The sequence below is a fragment of the Lactuca saligna genome, chromosome 5 (genome assembly GCF_052625555.1).
Source record: "Lactuca saligna cultivar CGN05327 chromosome 5, ASM5262555v1, whole genome shotgun sequence".
NCBI classification, from domain to species: Eukaryota; Viridiplantae; Streptophyta; class Magnoliopsida; order Asterales; family Asteraceae; genus Lactuca; species Lactuca saligna.
In genome coordinates this window covers 9983147-10002406 of record NC_136421.1, presented here as the reverse complement: position 1 = coordinate 10002406, position 19260 = coordinate 9983147, and the positions used below count along the sequence as shown (strand labels likewise).

Below are 19260 nucleotides of genomic sequence, written 5' to 3'. Positions count from 1 at the left end.
AAGAGATATATATGAATCAACCTGAAGGGTTTGTGGTTAAAGGTCAAGAAAACAAAGTCTGTAAGTTAGTTAGATCACTTTATGGACTAAAACAGGCTCCAAAGCAATGGCACGAGAAGTTTGACAACACATTACTCTCTAATGGATTTAGAATAAATGAATGTGATAAATGTGTTTATGTCAAACAATACAAGAATGCTTATGTCATCATATGCTTGTATGTGGATGATATGCTTATAATGGGTACTAATCTGGATGTGATCAATCAAACCAAGAAAATGCTACACTCCTCCTTTTCCATGAAAGACTTGGGAGTAGTAGATGTGATCCTTGGTGTAAGAGTTCAAAGAAGACCAGATGGATATACTCTTACTCAGTCCCATTATATTGAAAGTGTACTCAAGAAGTTTGGACACTATGATGACAAGCCGGTTGTCACCCCATTTGATGCTTCTAGTCATCTAAAGAAGAATAAAGGTGATACTGTAGCTCAGTTAGAATATACTCAAGTTCTCGGCAGCTTGATGTATATTATGAATTGTACTAGACCAGACTTGGCTTATAGTGTAAGTAGATTGAGTCGTTACTCCCACAATCCTAGGAAAGATCATTGGTATGCATTAGTAAGAGTGCTTAGATATTTAAAGCATACAATGAACTATGGACTGCATTACACGAAATATCCTCCTGTTCTTGAAGGGTATTGTGATGCAAATTGGATTTCCAATACTTCTGAGGCAAAATCCACAAGTGGATATGTGTTCACTCTTGGTGGAGCTGCTATCTCTTGGAAATCATCTAAGCAAACTGTGAATACTCATTCTACAATGGAAGCAGAGTTTGTTGCTTTAGATAAAGCTGCTGAAGAAGCTGAATGGCTTAAAAGCTTCCTAGAAGGTATTCCTCTGTGGCCTCAACCTGTTACTGCCATTGGCATACATTGTGATAGTATGGCTGCTCTTACTAGAGCACAAAGTCAGATATACAATGGCAAGTCGAGACACATTAGGCGCAGACATATTACAATACGAGACTTGCTGAAGAATGGAATCATTTCCATTAGTTACATAAAGTCAAAGGAAAATATAGCTGATCCCTTGACAAAAGGCCTGAGTAGAGAGCAAGTTCTCTTCACATCGAGGGGAATGGGCTTAAAGCCAACACAATGAGTCACCACCTGGCGGAAACCTAACCTAGCAACATTGGAGATCCCATGGTCTAGGTTCAATAGGACAACTAGTTGGGGAAGACTCAAAGAAGCACTAACACAAAGGTATGCTCACTCCCATGATATTTGTTTTGTGTTTTTCCGTTGATGTTATAGGGATGAATGCTTTATTCTTAATAATGCTGATAGCTTCTACAGTGGAATAAGTACGGATTATTCCAGATTAGCATTACCTATGTGAGATGGATGTGAGGTCGCATCTTTGGGAGCTGATATGGCTAAAGCTCTCTAAAAGTCTCATGAAGAAAGGATCGTTCATGACCGAAATGAACACAACGGTAAGAAATGATCTATGCTTAGATATGATATGTGTGATACTTCTTGTTTTTTATTCTACTATAAAAAGTGGTTAGTTCAAGACTCTACTTCACTACCCACAAAGTAGATCCAAGCAGTACTCACTATGAAAGGTTCAAGTTTTACAACACCTATTCAGATGCATGTCATATCTTACTTCCCTTATTTGAATATCAAAGTTCACTTATTTTCTATTCAAATGTGGGGTATTATTGGAGTTTGAATAGAAAATGTGGGGTATTGTTGGAACTTTGACTACAAAATTACAATGTGGGACTTATCCCACATTGGTGGAAGAGAAAACCTTCTCCCACCTTATATGTCTAGTCCCACTCATTTAACTAAATGGGTCAAGTAATGGGTTAAGCATATTGGGCTTGGGTTGTGGTGTTGGATTAGCCTAATTGGACTTAAAATGGGCTAATATCAAGAGAATATTTAATGGTCAAAAGATGGGCCTTGGGCCTTGGGGCTCTTGGAGTCTTCCTGATTAATTAGATAATTTTTAATTACGAAATTAATTTTTTTTTTTTAAATTCGTAATTACTGAATGACAGGTTTTTAACAGTTATTTTCGGTTTTGACAGTTTCCAACTGTCATAACTAATACCTATAAATACCTGTTTCATTCATCTGAAAGGGGTTGCAGAAATCATCATTCACACCACAGAATTCTCTTTAAAAAATTCGTTCTTCCAAAGATGAAGGGAACATAGGAATTTCGTCAGAATCAAGAGAAGTTCTTGATTGATTGTTGTATCCTCTAGACAGATCCCCACCAGGGAAATTTCTGTCTTAGGACACTGCAATTTGCAGGCCTCAATCTACATAATTTCGTTTTGTGTTTCTGTTGTAAGCATAAACCATCAAGTATGTTTTCTGCAAACTGATTCTTGTATATTTCATATATATATATATATATATATATATATATATATATATATATATATATATATTTCAATTTCGTTTGTTTTATTTCTGTTAATCTTGTTGATTGTATTCTTCTGTCATAAGAGCTCTTTGCTAGTTTTTTTTTAATAAAATCTCTGCCCGTTCAAAAAAAAAATCATATTTCCAAAGAAAAATTGAACCGGGAAAAATATCCAAAATGATAATTCTTTAACATTTTCATGGATAATTGCCACAAATCGAGAAGCAACACGCCACCTAGACCCCATGTGTGGATACTGGAACCAAATACAACCCTGGATTGGAAAACCTGGTTGTGGGTTCCATCATCTTAATCTTGTTCCTTTATTTCTCCTCTTTTCCTGTAAACCGCCAGCCTAATATACCAGCCTGGAAAGAGCTGTGGAGCAAATTGCAAAAAGCTTCCAGCTTTCTCATGACGGTGTTACCCCATTCTACCCATTTTCTCACTACGTTCCAAATGAGGTAACAAAAGCTACTTTAGAATCAAGCTAACTTGCTTCAAATTCCTATTGCTCAATTCGAAACCCAAAACCCTAGTTTGTGTTTTAGCAAAATCTTCTTTAGTTTAACTAAGCTACTGGTTTCGACACTGCTTCTAATAGATCCCTGGGGTTCTTTACTTTTCATGGTATCGAACTAAACCTTCTTCCTTTCTTTGATTTTTCAGCTATAGACACAGCACCGCATTGCTTTTTTTTTTTTTTTTTTGCTTGAATCTGGAATCTTTGAGTTTACTTCGCAACTAATTTGGGAATTTATAGACTATGATGTCCAAGAACACGTGTTTGCTGAGGTGGGTTGCTTGATTCTTCTATATTCAATCTAATTGATAGCTACTTGATTGCCTCATGATTGGATCTTCAAGTTTAAATTATTATAAATTTGGGGATTGAATCTTTTAAGTTCAAATTATTACCAATTTGGTGATTTAAATACTCAGATTCTTCAAAAAATGAGTTTCCTGAAGTGGGTTTCTCTAGTTCTCGCGTTTGTTCTATCTACATATGTTCATCAATCATCCGCTTCATTCAGCCCTGTGGATCGCTACTTAATCGCTTGTGGTTCTTCCCAAAACGTAACTTTTCTTGGTCAGACTTATGTTCCTGATTCAGACGAATCATCAATGATCATTCTGAATAGCAACCAGAATTCAAACACACTCCATTCCAATTCCACCGTTCCATTACCCATCCACCAATCGGCCCGATTGTTCACCACCACATCCTCTTACAAGTTCGACATCAAGAAACAGGGTCGGCATTGGGTCCGTCTATACTTTTACCCAATTCCATCCCACAACCTCACATCTTCTTCCTTCAGTGTAGTCACCCAAAACTTCGTGCTCTTAAACAATTACAGTTTCAAAAGCTACAGCGGTTCTAGTCATCTCTTTAGAGAATACTCGATCAACGTGACTTCCGATACATTGCTTCTCAATTTCGTCCCTTCAAACAACTCGGTCGCATTCATCAATGCAATTGAAGTTATCTCCATCCCTGACAATATGATCCCCGACGAGGCTACATTCGTGTTCCCATCTGCCACAATTAGCGGTCTATCAGATCGCGCCTTTGAAACTGTGCATCGTTTGAATATGGGTGGCCCGAAATTAACTCCTAAAAATGATACATTAGGAAGAACATGGGAAAACGATAACAAGTATCTCCATGTGAATGGTTCTGCTGCAAATGTCTCGATCAGCCCATCGATGATAAAATACACCGAAAGTGTCACACCAGAAATCGCACCGAATTGGGTGTACGCAACCGGTCAAACAATGGGAGATGCCAACGTCGCCAATTTGGATTTCAACATCACTTGGGTTCTTCCTGTGGATCCAGATTTCACTTACTTTGTGCGTTTACATTTTTGCGATATTGTGAGCACCTCGCTGTATACCCTCGTGTTCAATTTGTATATAAACTCCGAGACTGCTTTTACTGATCTTGATTTATCGAGCTTAACTGGTAACCTCGATGTCCCTGCTTACAAAGATTTTATATGCAATTCGTCTGGTGACCAGAGTACTCTGACTATTAGCATTGGACCGGATCTAGTTGCTGAAGATACAAACGTGCTTTTGAATGGTCTTGAAATCTTGAAAATTAGCAATGAAGCTAGAAGCTTAGATGGGGTTAATTCGGTTGAGAATCTTGTTGTGTTTCCGAAAAAGAACAAGAAGACAGGTGTCATTGTGGGATTAATTGTTGGGGTTTCAGCTGTTATAATTCTACTCGGTGTTTGCTTTTGTTGTGTGGTGGCCCGAAGGTCGAAAATGAGCCACCCGAAGCCTTCATGGCTCCCTCTTCCATTACATGGAAACTCACTCACAATGACAAAGATGTCAACCGCGTCCCAAAAAAGCGCAACCGCAAGTTGCATTTCATTAGCTTCGTGCAATCTTGGAAGAAACTTTACTTTTCAAGAAATCATGGATGCCACAAACAAATTCGATGAAAATTTGCTTCTTGGAGTGGGTGGTTTCGGTAGGGTTTACAAGGGTACAATGGAAGATGGGACCAGTGTAGCTGTTAAAAGAGGAAACCCGCGATCCGAACAAGGTCTCGCGGAATTCCGAACCGAAATCGAGATGTTATCGAAGCTTCGGCACCGTCATCTCGTATCCCTAATCGGGTATTGTGATGAACGGTCTGAAATGATCCTTGTTTATGAGTACATGGCAAATGGCCCCCTCAGGAGCCATTTGTACGGTACAGATCTCCCGCCGTTGCCATGGAAGCAACGGCTGGAGATCTGTATCGGAGCTGCTCGTGGTTTGCATTATCTCCACACAGGTGCAAACCAGAGCATAATTCACCGTGATGTGAAAACGACAAACATATTGTTAGATGAGAATTTTGTAGCGAAAGTCGCGGATTTCGGGCTCTCGAAAGCGGGCCCGTCTCTCGACCAAACCCATGTCAGCACGGCTGTGAAGGGTAGTTTCGGGTATTTAGATCCCGAATATTTCAGACGACAACAGTTAACAGAAAAATCCGATGTTTATTCTTTCGGGGTTGTTTTGATGGAAGTCATCTGTACAAGACCGGCTTTAAATCCGGTTCTTCCGAGAGACCAAGTCAACATTGCTGAGTGGGCGATGACGTGGCAAAAGAAGGGAATGTTGGATCAAATTATGGATGGGAATCTTGTTGGGAAAGTGAACATGTCTTCTCTGAAGAAATTTGGTGAGACTGCTGAGAAGTGTTTGGCTGAATATGGAGTTGACAGGCCTTCCATGGGAGATGTTTTATGGAACTTGGAGTATGCTTTGCAGCTTGAAGAGACTTCAGCAGCTTTAATGGAACCTGAAGATAACAGCACAAATCATATACAAGGGATCCCATTTACTCCCATTGAGCCCTTTGAACACAGCACAAGTATGATCGATGGGGCCCAGTCCTGCACAGATGAAGATGCCACAAGTGCTGTGTTTTCTCAACTTGTTAATCCACGAGGAAGATGATCAAAAATCAAAATGTTAAAGTTTTTTGTTTCGAATTTTGTTTGTTGTAGTAATAAGATCTGTTGTTTATGCTATTTGTAACCATTTATTCAGTGATCGATATACAAAATATATTATAGGATGATAGCTTTACTGAGAGTTGAATATATTGCTATTCTTTGTGATTTGGTAGTATCAATATCAACAACGAATTAGTAAAAAGATGCTTATATCAATGGATTAAGTGGATGCTTAAATGCTATTTTTGTCCTTTACAAGCAAAGATTCTAAAAATCTCAATTTATTAATCTTCTGCAAACAAACACCTCATTTTGTTTTCATATATAATAATTAAATAATTCGCATTCCAACAAATATAATATAAATGGTTGAGAAGACTTGGTCTACATACAGTGAAAGATGAAGGAAGATATAGCCCAAGTGAAGGTTGGTGTCCCCATTAAAGAGTTATGGAAGGCAATGTCAAGTGACATAAGGCACATAGTGCCCAAGGTTATACCAGATATAGTGGAGGAAGCTGAGTTGCTTGAAGGAGATGGAGGCCATGGAAGCATTTTCATCTTCAAATTCTGCCCTGGTAATCCTTGATTCCTTATTTGTTGAGAATTTTTTGGGTTGTGGGTTTTTGTTAGGAAGATTTCTTGATTTTTCTTGGATATGTTTTTTTGTTAGATGTAAAAGTGAGGTATCAGAAGGAGAAGATTGTGGAGTTTGATGAATCTCTGCATCATATTGCTCTTGAAATAGTGGAAGGAGGGCCTTTGGATCATGGATTTTCATCATACATGTATGGATTTAAGTTTACAGAAGTAGGTGAAGGGGAGACACTGATGGAAGTGAAGCTTGTGTATGAGAAACCTGATCATATTCATGTCCCTGGAGAGACCTTGAAACCAACACTTCATTACATCAAATGCCTCGAAAAATATCTTTTGAATGGACCCTGATCTTGATTTGATTTTGTTGACATTTTGTATGTGTTTGTGTTTTGGAATCTTTGAAATTACAATAGGGAAAAACACATGTGGAATGGTTGAAGATTGTTTTTATATATCATGTAAATTCAACGAGTATAGTATAGCTAATTAAGACTACTTTAGATATAATTAAGAAAAGTTATTGAAGAAAGATGACAAGCATGGAAAGTTTTAGATATAATTAATAAAAAAAAGGTTATTTTTCCTAACCAACGTCAATGATACTAGCATTCCCAACAACAAACAACCTAAATTTATCGGTTGATGTAAAAGAATCTATACCATTAGACTGAAGTACTAATATTTTACCTTTTAATTTTTTACGTGTCACCTTAACCTTATTTTATTTTCCCCTCATTCTTTGGTTAAATAATTTATAATATAATACCGAAGGATGTACTAATATTTTACCTTTCATTTCCCCTCATTCTTTTTTAGCTTATTTTCTGTTTGCTTTTCAAAATTTAGCAAATGGTCATATTTATTTTCCCCAATTTTTTTTTACTTAAGTTAAATTACTATAATTTAATTCATAAATAAAACTAAAAAATAATAATAAGCACAATTAATAAATATGAAAATACTTAATATGATAATATAATTTTCATTTTGTACACATTAAATCAGTGGAATTTTTTGTCTATATTTAATCATTTTACTTGTTTTTTTAATATACATTCTATTATTATAACCTGTGGTAACATAATTTTCAGTCTACTCATATTTAATCTTCAATGTTTTTATACACATTAAGTCATTAGAGCATCCACAACGGTAGATATAAGCTTTTCAATTAACCTTGCAAGTGACATGTAGTTGCCACATATGTTGTGACATTGCACATATAGAAAGACTTGCAACTCATTATTTATGAATATTTTAATATTGACTCGTACAACTTGATATATAAGTCTTTTAATTATGTTTATGTAATAAAAAAAACTTTTATTATATCATATATTTTATTACTTAAATTATAAATTAATATATAATATATTAAGAATTTTTTGATTAATTAAATAGTTGTAGATGTGGCAGTGGGGATCACTTTTGAAAGATGAGTGTTATCGTACTTATGTGGGTAACTATTGTAAAGCTGATGTGGTACAATTGAAAGATTAATGACATTGATGTGAATGGCCTTATAACTGGTTTCTTCAGGTTTTTAGTCACGACATCCTATGTGGGATAATCATTAATGATGTGTTCTCATATGTGATTTCTGGTTGCTTCCTCTTAACTCAAATTTTCACTTCCAAGACAAAAAAATACCATAGCAAAAAGTTTAGAGTCTTCCATAAGTCATACATAAACCATGTACGACTTAGGGAAGACTCTAAACTTTTTTCCAGGATGTTTTTTTGTCTTAGAACTGCAAATTCGAATCGGGAGGAAGCAATAACAAAGAATCTTGTTGTATGTTGTAGAGATAGATGAAACTGAAGTCGAATATATTTTCTGCTTGAGAAAACTATGACACCAACATTATTTGAATGATTTGTGAATTATGTTACTAATATAAGATAGGTACGAGCAACATCTAAAAACACATCATTAATGATTGTCTCACATAAGATGTCGTGAATAAAGCCTGAAGATTCTGGTCATACAGTGGCAGACGCAGAACATTTTAGTAGGGGTGACACTATTTTTTTTTTCCGAAAAAATTTAAATTAGTAGCGACACTCGTATTTTAATCCGGTGCACCTAATAGAAAAAACACAAAAAAAACATTAATTTTTTTACACTACATGCCGGAATTGGAGCAGTGGCCCGGGACCCCCCCCCCCCCCCCCCCCCCCCCGGCACCACTAAGGTCAGCCACTGTGGTCATAAGGACTGAATGTGTACATGTAACATCGAAAATTTTCAAAACAAAATTTTCAATTAAAACCATATAATTCTCATAACACATTTCACAAAAATCTTATTTATTAAATTTATAATTCGCAACTCCATAATTGTTTGGTTAAAATTCAGGATCCTAAAAAACGTAACTCTTTCACTAGTGTGTACAATCAAGACGGTGCCTTCCCGCGATCCTAAGAAAAACCTGAAACACATAACACATAACACGGTAAACACGAAGCTTAGTGAGTTCCCCAAAATACCACACACACAACTCATTAGCCACTCGAGGCTATATCACTGTAAGACCCTCCGGTCAATGTGTCTCAGTGGGACCCTCCAGTCCCATGGTTTGTTGGACCCTCTGGTCCAGTCTGTAAAGCTCCGCATAACATAAATCACAAAGACATAATGCACAACATGATTCACAAAACATAAGGCAGGATAACATGATACTCAATGTAAGCAAATAAGACCCTCCAGTCCCACATAATAACCACTCTATGTAAAGTATAGTGAGAAGACTCACCTTGCAAGCAGCAAGCAGATATCCTCGAACTCGAATCTCGAACTAGCCACTGCCTAACACATAAGGTAAATATCTCTAATTAATACTCGATTCTCGGCTCTAAGTAACCTAATGTTACTCTTCTCTCTCTAACTCTCGAATTGGGTAAAAGACCATTTTACCCATCCATGGTCTCCAATACTCATGTTGACCAAACCCTAAAGTTAACAGAAGTCAAACTCGAGTCAACAGTCTATGTTTGACCCGACTCGTCGAGTGCACTCTTGTGACTCATCGAGTCCCCTCATTTCCTCAGAAGTCTCAAGAAAGTCCAGCTCAACTCATCGAGTTGACCCCCAACTCGCCGAGTTATCGCACAATCAAACCCATCGGGACAAACCCTCACCGACTCGTCGAGTCAGGCCATGGACTCGGCGAGTCCCTTCGATCAGATTCCTTATTCAGACGATTTAAGGCAGATCTTCATGGGTTTTGAGCATTCTAACACTCCTATGGTGTACATGCAACCCTAGAAATCTTGGATCTATGTTTTCTCTAAAATACATGCAATTTTGATTTCCAAGGTTTACAACCTAACTAGCATGTTCTGGGGTACTTGTAATACAAAACTTTAAGTAGAATAAAATACCTTTCTTTTGTAGTTGATTGCTTGGAGTTTTAGAGTCTAGAACCAATAGTGTGGATGCCTCAAGTGGTGTCACAAATCACCCAAAACGATTTGGGAATACTTGAGAGAATATGACGCTCACTAAAATCGGCCCACTCTTGTTTCTCACACACGCTAGTGCCAATTCTAGAACCAAGGACCTCTTTATATAATATGGAGGATTAGGGTTAAACCCTAATACCCATGAGTCTTCATTTACCTAGGATCCATGGGTTAAAAGCTCCATGGATTATCCATGGACTTCCATATACTCTTAGCCCATCCTAAATAAATCTTAGCCCAATCCATATATATGTAAGAGTCCATATTTAATTAGCCTCTTTTGATCATTAAATTAATTCCAAAATCAATTCTTGATCAACACTAATTAAATAATATGATTTCATATTAATATATTACAACTTATAATATATTAATAGATCATAAACATCTTATTCTCAAAAGTATATCCATACATATTGTTAGGTGAAGTGCAACCCAAATGGACCATGCCGGGTCGGGTCAAGTTCATACCAAATATAGTTATGGACTTAGATACCTTATCCAACAGTCTCCCACTTGGATAAGTCTGATAACTATAGTTGCAAGTATAACTTCAGGAATTAACAAGCAATCGTAGCTCTTTACAACTTTGTTGAACTATGAAGCACCATTTTAGATAAGTGATCATATAGTCCTCCGTTCTCAAGATATCAGCAGGACAAATACATGGAACAATGTTGTATTTATTGTCCAGCAGTTGTTTCTCGATCTCAGATTTGTTTGACATAGAACTAAATTGAACACATCTCTGACCGAGCCCGACAGATAATTCAAAACCAAATCATCGAGGGGCTCATATATCGCTTCTATTGCTAGAAGGAACAAATAAACTTCGACTCATATGCTTGTACTAACTACTTGTTGAATTATGCACAAAAGCACATTTTATGACATCAAGTTACTGATGCGTTTTCGTACAATCAATGGATAACCAATTCATATTTCTAGGTTTGAAGATATATATGATATTACCGTCTCACGATCACTCGAGATAAATTCCATGAAGTCATACAAGTGAGCGTGGGTTTAATCCAATACTCAGACCTTATGAGCACTCATGAATGTTGTAGCAATCATTTCCATGTTTAATGCACCTTAGACAAATCTTACAAGCCAAATTCATGACAGTCTAAATTCAATACCTACTTCCTATGTATGACCGACTGTGGAGAGTTTTGAATAAAATACTTATTTTGGAAGTCAAAACATGCAAAATTGAAACAATAGTAAACGATTAACATAAGATAGTAACACCTTTCTTATAAATAAATGACGAGTTTTAGTTAATCATCAAATGTCAATTACATTTTACAAGTTTCAGAAATCGCTATCTAATTATTAAAACTAATATCGTCTCTCAGCCCGATGCTCCTCGTATGCTGCAAATGTCTAACCCTAGTTAGTCCCTTGGTGAGGGGATCTGCAGGGTTCTCTTCTGACGATACCCTCTTTGCCACAAGGAGTCCTTTTATCTTGTGTATTATGAAGTGATATTTGTAGGGTTTTGAGCATTCTAACACTCCTAAGTGTACAAGAAACCGTAGAAAACCTTGGATCTATGTTTGTCTAAAATACATGCAAAATTTGATTTCCATGGTTCATAATCCTATCTAGCATACATTGGGAACTTTTAACATAAAAATATAGCTAGAATTACATACCTTGTAGTTGATTTGATTCCTTGGAAACCTTGAGAGCCTAGCACCCCAAGTGTGATGCCTCAAATGTTTCACACAACACCAAGTGCTTTGGAATGGCTTTGAGAGAATGTATAACACTTCAAAATCGGCCTAGCCCTCTTCTTTTCTTAGTGTAGCCGATTTTAGATGATATCATGTTCTTTATATAGTGTGTCACATCTAGGGTTACACCATGTAAGCCCTAATGTGACATGACTCTTCATTTCCATGACCCATGGGTTTGTAACTCCCATGGAGCATCCATGGAGCATCCTATGGGTCTTAGCCCATCTTGATAAATCATGAAGCCTTAACCTACTATAAAAGTTATGGATGATTTACATAATCAACCGATATATTTAATTAGTCTTCTTTTGATCACTTAATTAATTCCAAATTAATTCTTGATCAATACTAATTAAATAATACTATTAATATATTAGAACTTATAATATATTAATAAACCACAAGTGTTATTTCTCTCATTTAGTCTATCCAAATGCATGATGCCATGCAACCCAAATGGACCATGCCAAACCGGGTCAAATACATACCAGAAATAGTTATGGACTTAGACACCTTATCCAACAGTCTCCCACTTGGATAAGTCTAATAACTATAACTGCAAGTATGACTTCAGGAACAGATCAGCAATCGTAGCTCTTCCAAGGTCTCGCGGAACTGGGAAGATGATGATACACCATTTAAGATAAGTGATCATATAATCCTCTGTTCTAGCTATCATCCGGACAAATACATGGAACAATGTCTTACTTATTTTCCAGCAGTTTGTTTCCTGATTTTCGATTTGTTTGGCATAGAACTTAATTAAACACATCAATTTAGTTCTGACCGGGCCTGGTACATAGGTCAAAAAAAATCATCGAGGGGCCCAAATATCACTTCTAATCCAAGAAGGAACAAATAAACTTCGACTCATATTCTTGTTCTACTACTTGTTGAATCACACACAAAAGTACGTTTTATAACATCGAGTTACCAATGCGGTTTCGTACGATCAATGTATAACCAACTCATAGGAAACAAGTCATATCTCTAGGTTTGAAGACTTATATGATATTACCGTCTCACGATCACTTGAGATAAATTCCATGAAGCGATTCCCATGAGCGTGGGTTCAGTCCAATACTCAGAACTTATGAGTACTCATGAAGTGTTGTAGCACAACTTTGCTACAAGCCAACCTCATGACAGTCTTGATTCATATCTACTTCCAACATATGACCGAATGTAGAGAATTTGAATAATATGTAATACACAACTTAAATATTCTGGAAGTCAAAACATGCAAAAGAAATTATAGTAAACAATTGACAAAAGATAGCAACACTTTCCTCATAAATAAACACAACTTTTATTCATTATCAAATGTTAATTACACTTTACAAATTTCTGAGCTATCTAACCACTAAAACTAACATCATCCTTCAGCCTTATGCGCCTCACATGCTGGAGATGCTTAACCCTACCCAGTCCCTTCGTGAGGGGATTTGTTGTGTTCTCATCCGATGATACCCTCTTTGCCATGAGGAGTCCTTCTTCTATTTGATGTCTGATGAAATGGCATTTTCCGTCGATGTGTCTGGATCTCCCATGATCCCTTGGTTATTTTGCTAAGGCAACTATGCTTTCACTATCATAGAAAAATTCCACAAGATCCTTTATAGCTGGTACTACTCCAAGGTCTCCAATCAAGTTCTTTAGCCATATCGCCTCCTTTGCTGCCTCGCTTGCTGCTATATACTCTGATTCGCAAGTTGAATCAGCTATTGTCTCCTGCTTGGAACTTTTCCAAGTAATTGCTCCTCCGTTTAAGGTAAAGACCCAGCCCGAATGAGAGTGGAAATTATCCCTATCATTCTGGAAGATAGCATCACTATACCCTACAACTCTCAATTCATCACTCCCACCGAGGGTAAGGACCCAGTCCTTAGTCCTCCGAAGGTACTTGAGAATATTCTTTACCGCAACCCAGTAAGCCTTGGCAGGGTTCCCCTGATATCTGCTGACCATGCTAAAGGAAAAGGCCACATCAGGACAAGCACAAGTCATACCATACATGATCGAGCCTACAACGGAAGCATAAAGTACTCAACTCATTTCTGCTATCTCAACCTCGGTACCTGGGCTTTGAGTCTTACTCAATCTGGCATTACTCTGGATAGGTAACGCTCCTTTCTTGGAATCCTGCATGCTGAACCTCTTCAGCACCTTATCCAAGTCGGTACTCTGACTAAGTCCAATTAGTCTTTTACTCCGGTCTCTCAAAATCCTTATCCCTAGAATATAGGCAGCTTCTCCTAGGTCTTTCATAGTGAAACACTTCCTAAGCCAGGACTTCACTTCCTGCAAGGTTGGGATGTCATTTCCTATGAGTAGTATGTCATCCACATACAGTACCAAAAAGCTAACTAGACTCCCACTAGCCTTGACATATACACAAGATTCATCTTCATTCTTCGAAAAGCCAAACTCTTTGACTTTCTCATTGAAATAAAGTTTCCATCTGCGAGGTGCTTGTTTCAATCCATAGATCGATTTCTCAAGCTTACACACTCTATTAGGGTATTCTGTACTAACAAAACCCTCTGGTTGACACATGTAAACATCTTCTACCAAACATCCATTAAGGAAGGCAGTTTTGACATCCATTTGCCATATTTCATAATCATGAAATGCAACAATGGCTAACAGAACCCGAATAGACTTAATCTTTGCAACTGGTGAAAAGGTCTCATCATAATCAACTCCCAGAGTTTGAGAAAAGCCCTTTACAACTAGTCGTGCCTTATGTGTGTGTACATTACCATCCATGTCGGTCTTCTTCTTGAAGATCCATTTGCACCCAACTATCTTACGACCTGGTACATTGTCAACCAAGTTCCAAACTTGATTGTCAAACATGGACAGTATCTCGTTGTCCATCGCCTCTTTCAATTTAGCAGACTCGGGGCCTTCCATGGCTTCTGCATAGTTGTTAGGTTCATCCAGACTTACCAGTGTGTCATCACTAATAAGTGTCTCACCTTCCGTCGTAATTGGAAACTATAGTAGTGCTCAGGTGCATTTCTAACCCTTGTGGAACGCCTCAGAGGTACAGAGTCTTCAATTGGATCAACAAGAGTTTCCTCCTCATGTTGACTGATAGGGTTTGAGGTTCCTTCACCACTTGACTCTTGAATTTCTTCAAGGTCAGTTTTCCTCCCACAGTTTCCTTGTCTTATGAACTCTCTTTCTCGAAAGACACCCCTTCGTGCTACAAAGACCACATTCTCACTGGGTCTGTAGAAAAGGTAACCAAAGAATTACTGTGGGTAGCGATTGAAAATACACCTCTCACTTCGAGGTTCGAGTTTATCATGATTCTCGCACCTCACAAAGCCTTGCAACCCTAAATCTTGATGTGGGCTAGACTAGGAACTTTTCCAGTCTACATCTCATGAGGTGTTTTGGCAACCTTCTTTGTTGGGACTAGATTAAGGATATGGGCGGCAGTCTCTAAGGCATACCCCCAGAATGAGATTGGTAGTGAAGCTCGATTCTTCATGAAACGAACCATATCCAAAAAGGTTCGATTACGCCTCTCAGAGACACCATTCAACTGTGGAGTCCTGGGAGGTGTCAATTGTGAGACAATCCCACATTCCTTAAGATAGTCGAGGAACTCTGTACTAAGATACTCACCATCATGATCGGATCGAAGCATCTTAATGTTTCTGCCCAATTAATTCTCGACTTCTTGTTTAAAATCTTTAAACCTTTCAAAAGTCTCTGACTAATGCTTGATTAAGTAGACATATCCATATCTACTATAATCATCTGTAAAAGTCACAAATAACGATTAACATCCCTTGTGGTAGTTTTTGAAGGATCCATACACATCTGTGTGTAATAGATCCAACAAACCTTCACCCCTTGAACAAGAACCAGTAAAGGGTGAATTTGTCATTTTTCCAAGTAAGCATGATTCACAACTATCGTATGACTTTAGGTCAAATGACTCGAAGAATCCATCCTTTTGGAGTTGGCCTATGCGTTTCTTGCTTACATGTCTAAGACGACAATGCCATAATGATGCTTTATCCAATTTATCATTAGAAGAATCAATACACAACACATTATTTCCTAGGTTATCTACAACAAACACAACTTCATACACACCATCACAATGTAATGCTTTAAAATAAAGAACATTATTTAAGAAAGCATTTATTCCACCAATTTCATTATCAAAAGAAAAAGGTAAAACCTTGTTTGTACAAAGCATGAAAGGAAATAATATTTCTTGCCATTTCAGGCGAGTAACAACATTTATTCAAATCTAATGTAAACGCACTACTTAGCATCAAAGAATAAACTCCAATCTTGGTGACAGGTGAAGCTTTGCTATTCCCCATGATCAAGTTTATCTTTCCATGCTCCACATTCTCACTTCTTCTTAGTCCTTGCAAATCAGAACATATGTGAATTCCACAACCTGTATCAAGGACCCAAGAGTTAGAATAGGGTGAATTATTAGACAATATTGTGTAAATACCTACATGGGTGGGTTTTACTTTCCCATCCTTAATATCTTGTTGGTACTTTGGGCAGTTCCGCTTCCAACGCGACTTTTCATGGCAATAGAAGCATTCCGCCTCTTTTGGGTCAGAAGAAGGAGTAACGAAACTTTCTTGGTTCCACTTGAGAGGAGCCTTCAAGGTTCTTACCATTGGTACCCTTCGAAGGGTTCTTCTTCTTTTTCCCTCTACCTTTCCCGATTACCAGGACAGGGGCGGAGTTTGGAGTAGGAGTAGGAGTGGTAATAACTGAATTTCCTTTAAGACTTGTTTTAGCGGTCTTAAGGATTCATTGAAGCTTGTTGAGGGTAAATTCCTCCTTGTTCATGTGGTATGTCATGCGGAATTGATCATAACACGAGGGTAAGGAGTGCAAAATGATATCTATTGCCAACTCCTCGGGGAAGTTTACATTTAGCTTCAGCAACCGGTCCACATACCTTTGTATTTTCTGCAAGTAGCCGGTGATGATTTCACCATCCTTCATTCAGATTGTTATCATGGAGCAAATGATATCATACCTCTCTTGTCGAGCATTCTGATGGTAGCGGTCCATCATGTCCTATTGCATCTCAAAAGGGTAATAGTCCTCATAGGACTTTTGGAGCTCCGCTGTCATAGTGGCCAACATGATGCATAGCACTTTGGTAGCATCTCTTTCATGTGCCTCATATTCAGCGACCTCCTCTGGAGAAGCAAACAACTCGGGAACCTTAAGCTCCTTTTCTAGGACATATTCCTTGTACTCATACCGAGTGACCATCCTGATGTTTCTGATCCAATCCATAAAGTTGGATCCATCAAAGATGACTCTCCCACAAAGATTCATGAGAGAGAAGGAGTGGGTAGGGTTTCAACCATAAGCAGTATTGTTGGATGACATCTATGTAACACCCCGTTCTTAAAATATCTATTGATGGGTTCCCAAGATCAAGAGTAAGGGCGTTTCGGTCTTTCATGAGCGATGGGTTATTATTCGGGAAGGTTTCAGATCAGGGTGTGCTGCTAGAAGTGAAGATCTTCTCGCCACCTTTCTGTGGATATAAAGTTCATTAGAATTGGGTCTAGAATGAAGGAGTTGCGGCACTTTGAAGATTTGGCAAGAATGGCCCTTTTAGAAACAATATGCATGGAAGACCATGCAGGCATGCTGGGACACGCGTGGGTACGGCCAGTGTAAGCTGGGTTACGCCAAGCATAATGGGGGAAATTGGACGCATATGTTCAAGGCGTACGCCCAGCGTACGCTCAGAGTCTCAAAACCCTAAATTTAGGGCCAGCCACTATATAAAGAACATATTGGTTCTCACCCTAGCCTCCATAGACACTCTCTCCTCCTTAGAAGCCCTAGATAGCCGTTCCACCTCCTTTGTTGGGTGTGTTTAACCTTGGAAAGCTTGATTTGGAAAAGGAGAGCCAAGAAGAAGAAAGAGGAAGTTGTGAAAGAAGGAGTGGGGTGGCTGAAGCTCGTAGATCTGGAAAGGGATCATCTTCTAGAGCCCTTTTGAGATAAAAAGTCTCTAGCTTGACAATCATATTGTGTAGATCTATGTGTTGTGAAGTTTTAACACCATTCTTATCCCAAAAACCTCATCTTGATGCATGATTCGAGTTGGCTGAGATTAGCTGACCTTTTAGACCTTAGGAGAGGTCTTGAGTAAGAAAAATGAGGTCCCAAGGGCTTTGGTTGTCTCATATGTGATATAGATAGGTCTTAATGGATTAAGACCTTGGATTAAGAGCTTTTTGGACGTCCCAAGTGATAAAGTTTGAGAGTTTATGGATCCTAGGCATGTTTGGTTGATGGATCTGAAGTTTGGGTTTAAGAGCTTAAGCCATTAAGGACTTATGGGGACTTTGAGCTCAACGAGTTTACGCCCCACGTAAACTGATGTACCCCCCACGTACTCACCATTCTGTCTGTACGCTTAGCGTACGTTGAAGTACGCCTCGCGTAATCTGTCTGTATGGATCATGATTTTTGGGCCTTATTTGATTGGGATCTCTATGGACTAATAAGCTTGGGCCTTGACTGAATAGTATGGATGGAGTATTTTGGGCCTAATAATTCTTATGGACCTTGGATCTAGGCCCGTTTGTAGAGGTGGGCCCAATTTAGTAAATTGGGCCAATATTGGGTTTTGTATGAGAATTTGACTTTGGGCCTTGGCCCAATAAGAGGATGATGGACTTGATGAAGTGTTGTGGGCCTTAATCATGGATCATATTGAGTTAAGGGTAAATTGGTCAATTTACCCTTAGAAGGATATTGTGATTTATCTAATGGTTATTTCTACTATGTTGGCTAGTTCGGGATTTTCGGTGAGTCGGTGATTCGGGAGTCTGCTTTTCAGTTCAGAGTTTCAGCAGTTGCGAGGTGAGTTATCATCACTACATCGACAGTGTCTAAGGCACCAAGGCCGGACCTTTATCGGATTGTAATCCGGGTATTGTTGTTATGTTATTGCTTTGCTATGTTTGCATCCTGGTAGTTAGAATGGTATATGTTAGTGACCGGTTAGGTCGGTATCCTGTATAGAGTATGCTATGTATGTGATCTGCTAGATCGGTTGACTGATGATTAATTGTTATGTGGTTATATGTTTACGTGCACATGGTTGGTTGCATGGGGTTGGGTTGAGGTGGGTCCTGCTTTGTGTCGTAGGTCAACATACCCAGGGCGGATCGGATATCCCGAAGGCCCAGTGAGTGGTTCGGATAGGGTTGTAGGCCCCACAAGGGCGGACCAGACGTGCCGAGGCTCGGAGAGTGGACGAGGCCAACTGAAGGCCTGGTGCGGGCGGACCAGTCATACTGTAGACTCAAAGAGTGGACCAGGTGGGTTGAAGGCCCGGTGTGGGCGGACCAACCATACTGCAGACTTGATGGATATGGCTAGACTTGGAGGGTGGACCAGGTGGACTGAAGGCCTGGTGCGGCGGATCAGTCACACTGTAGACCCGAAGTGCATGGCTTTTCTATGTTCTGTTATGATATGGCATGTTATGTGTATG

General features: G+C 38.6%; 2 protein-coding genes across 2 annotated transcripts; both read left to right on the top strand.

The window, feature by feature from the left end:
• Positions 1-2730: 2730 nt before the first annotated feature.
• On the top strand, positions 2731-6056 carry THE1 (protein kinase family protein). The gene has a single exon (XM_078995067.1). The coding sequence runs from the start codon at positions 3411-3413 to the stop codon at positions 5922-5924; it is 2514 nt and encodes an 837-aa protein (XP_078851193.1). The 5' UTR covers positions 2731-3410; the 3' UTR covers positions 5925-6056.
• Positions 6057-6269: 213 nt separating this feature from the next.
• LOC145046808 (phytohormone-binding protein CSBP-like) lies at positions 6270-7018 on the top strand. Its single transcript, XM_078995068.1, has 2 exons — positions 6270-6501; positions 6597-7018. Exons 1-2 carry the CDS (start codon positions 6324-6326, stop codon positions 6869-6871), a joined length of 453 nt encoding a protein of 150 aa, XP_078851194.1. The 5' UTR covers positions 6270-6323; the 3' UTR covers positions 6872-7018.
• The last annotated feature ends 12242 nt before the right edge of the window (positions 7019-19260 follow it).